We start from the raw sequence: 2,790 nt of genomic DNA on the forward strand, positions 1-2,790 counted from the left end.
TTCTTCATCCGGTAGTTCTGCTTTGGCAGGTATACTTGAGATATTCCCAGCGTTAATTCCTGAGGGTAGTCACCAACTGTTGACAAAGATCATCTCGTAAGCTATAAAGGACAGAGAAACAAAAGACTCTAACCAGAAATTGTTAAGTTTCCAACAATTTCTGATTAAAATTTGTTCCAGCTGAAATGTCCTAATAACAAAACAATATCGATCTCCCTGTCGTCTGCCTGTCACAGAGTTTTATTTTCATTTCTTCTCTTTGATATGTTGGTGTTCTTTCGTCTTTAAACATACACATATTTCATGATTTAATTGTCACATCGTCCTTGATGATTTGATGATTTCAGTGTTTCTCATATTTATATTTTGTTATTTCAGATATCTGTTCACACTGGTTCAACTATGATTCACTTCAACGTAATTGTATTCCTCCTGGGGCTCTTATCACCATTAGTTTATTCTCATGGTTGTCGTATGGAAGACGACGTATGTGAGTTTAAGCTGGTAATTTCCTATAAATTAACTATGCTATACAATAAGATCTTGGTACTACCCCATAATGGAAAACTCTACAAATATGACGTCACTAATTTTACAAATGCTCAACCGATACCAACTGATAAAGTCATTACGATGGATGGTTTCTCTGAGTCAGTTAAGGTGATTACAGTAAATGGTACAGTTCCTGGACCAACGATAGAAGTTTATAAAGGACAAAGAGTCATCATTGAAGTAGAAAACCAATTATTTTCAGAAGGTACAACAATACATTGGCACGGCTTGCATCAAAGAGAAACATCACATATGGATGGTGTACCTTGGGTTACACAGTGTCCAATTCAACCAGGTCAGTCGTTCAGATATGAATTTAATATTACACAAATTGGAACTTATTGGTACCATTCTCATATTGGAACACAACGTACCATGGGAGTATTTGGTGCTTTGATACTACACGAAAAGACAAAACGTAAAATGGAAGAACATGTAATGGTAATCTCAGACTACAATCATGACTGGGATTCCGATATGAGTTTTTTAAAAGTTGGCATGGGACTTTATATGCATAAAAAAAAGGTTGATATTACCAGATCTGTTGAAGGAGGGCTTTTTAGTCTCTTTCAGTTCAATTCCGGAACTGTGAATGGTCGGGGCCGTTATTATGATGAGTCAGGGAAACATAATGAGGCTCCACTGACTGTCTTTGAAGTAGAATCAGGTAAAGAATATCGTTTTAGAGTGATCGCTGCAGGGGCTCTGTACCCATTTGAAGTATCTGTTGATGGTCACCAGATGGTAGTCATTGCCTCTGATGGTTATGACATAACACCAACACCTGTTGATTACTTTATCATCAACCCCGGTGAGAGATTTGACTTCACAATACATGCAAATAACTCTGTCGGAAATTACTGGATCCGCGGACAGACACTGCAAATGGGCAAAAATAATACATTTGAAGCAATTCTTCGATATAAAGGTGCACCGGTCGAAGAACCTAACTCCACAGTTTCTGACTGCATTCAACAAAAGAACTGCACTTTACTCAACTGTCCCTTTCTTTATAATCCCCATAAAAGTGATAAACCATGTTTAACTTTTGGTGACTTAGAATCTAATTATCGAGATGTACCGCCTTTCCGGTCTGGAAAGTTTAAGGAACATTTTTTAAATTTTGCTTTTCCTGGTGAACCTGGGAACACACCTGCATCAATAAATGGTCGGGTGTTCGTGGAACCCACGGTAAACCCTTTAACACAACCAAATGAAATAGATAGTCCGTGTGATAAAGCCAACTGCGGTGTTGATAAAGTGTGTCGGTGTACTCATTCCATAAACCTGAAATTTGGTGATACAATTCAAGTTGTAATGACAAATCTGGGAAAAGGTAAAGGGTTCTCCCACCCTATACACATGCATGGACATTCATTTTATGTAGTTAAAATGGGATTTCCAAAATACAATGAAACAACGGGAAGAATAATAAATGATAGTACAGATATTGATTGCAGAGGTGATCCGAAAATGAACTATTGTAATGATGCGGCTTGGTCAAACAGTAAATGGGAGGGAGACAACATCCCCGGAATGAATTTACGAAACCCTCCTCGAAAGGATGTAGTTATGGTCCCTACAGGTGGATACGTTGTAGTGAGAATACGGGCCGATAATCCTGGAATGTGGTTTGTGCACTGCCACATTGAATTACACAGCAAGGAGGGAATGGCTCTTATTCTTAACGAATCTTTCGCTCGGTTGCCAGAAATGCCGGACAATCTCCCCGGGTGTCGTAGCTTCAAGAGAAGCGTTTACAACATAAGGAAAGATACTGGAAAGGATGACTGTAAGGACAGAAATGGTGAAGATGATAAGGATGATAAAGGTGATAATCATGGCGGTAAGGGATGTTATATTTTTATTGTTCTTTAATCTTTTCCTCGAGTTTCATCTCTTATTTTATAAATATTTTGAGAAGGCAAGACAGATGGGGTACTATCAGATAGGTGGTGGAATAAAAGCAGTACTGTTCTTGAGAACGAGGTAGATTATGATTTCGTGATTTTAGAGATCGTGAGAAATGGCTGGAGAGAGAAGATGGATGGAGGGAGTGAGAGATTGAATCGTTTGGCGATTATCATTTTGTTCAATGTCGTCGATCTGTTGTTGAAGACCTGAGTTGCTGCAGTTGTCGTTGTCGCTGTTGTATTCATCACCATGTTAACCATTGAGCTGACATGTCCAGAAATATATTTCAGCTTTTGTCATCACTTTTAAAAAAACTTTCTACAC

The 2,790-nt window shown here is 38.4% G+C and overlaps 1 protein-coding gene across 1 annotated transcript in view; it reads left to right on the forward strand.

Moving 5' to 3' along the window:
* LOC115229980 (laccase-like) overlaps window positions 1-2,430 on the forward strand; it is a 15,620-nt gene extending 13,190 nt beyond the window's left edge. Inside the window, exon 2 of the mRNA XM_036499468.1 lies at window positions 379-2,430. Coding sequence (XP_036355361.1) covers window positions 403-2,430 — 2,028 coding nt within the window. The 5' untranslated portion in view covers window positions 379-402. The remainder of the gene's footprint in view (window positions 1-378) is intronic.
* The last annotated feature ends 360 nt before the right edge of the window (window positions 2,431-2,790 follow it).

This window comes from Octopus sinensis, unplaced genomic scaffold (assembly GCF_006345805.1).
Source record: "Octopus sinensis unplaced genomic scaffold, ASM634580v1 Contig13999, whole genome shotgun sequence".
NCBI classification, from domain to species: domain Eukaryota; kingdom Metazoa; phylum Mollusca; class Cephalopoda; order Octopoda; family Octopodidae; genus Octopus; species Octopus sinensis.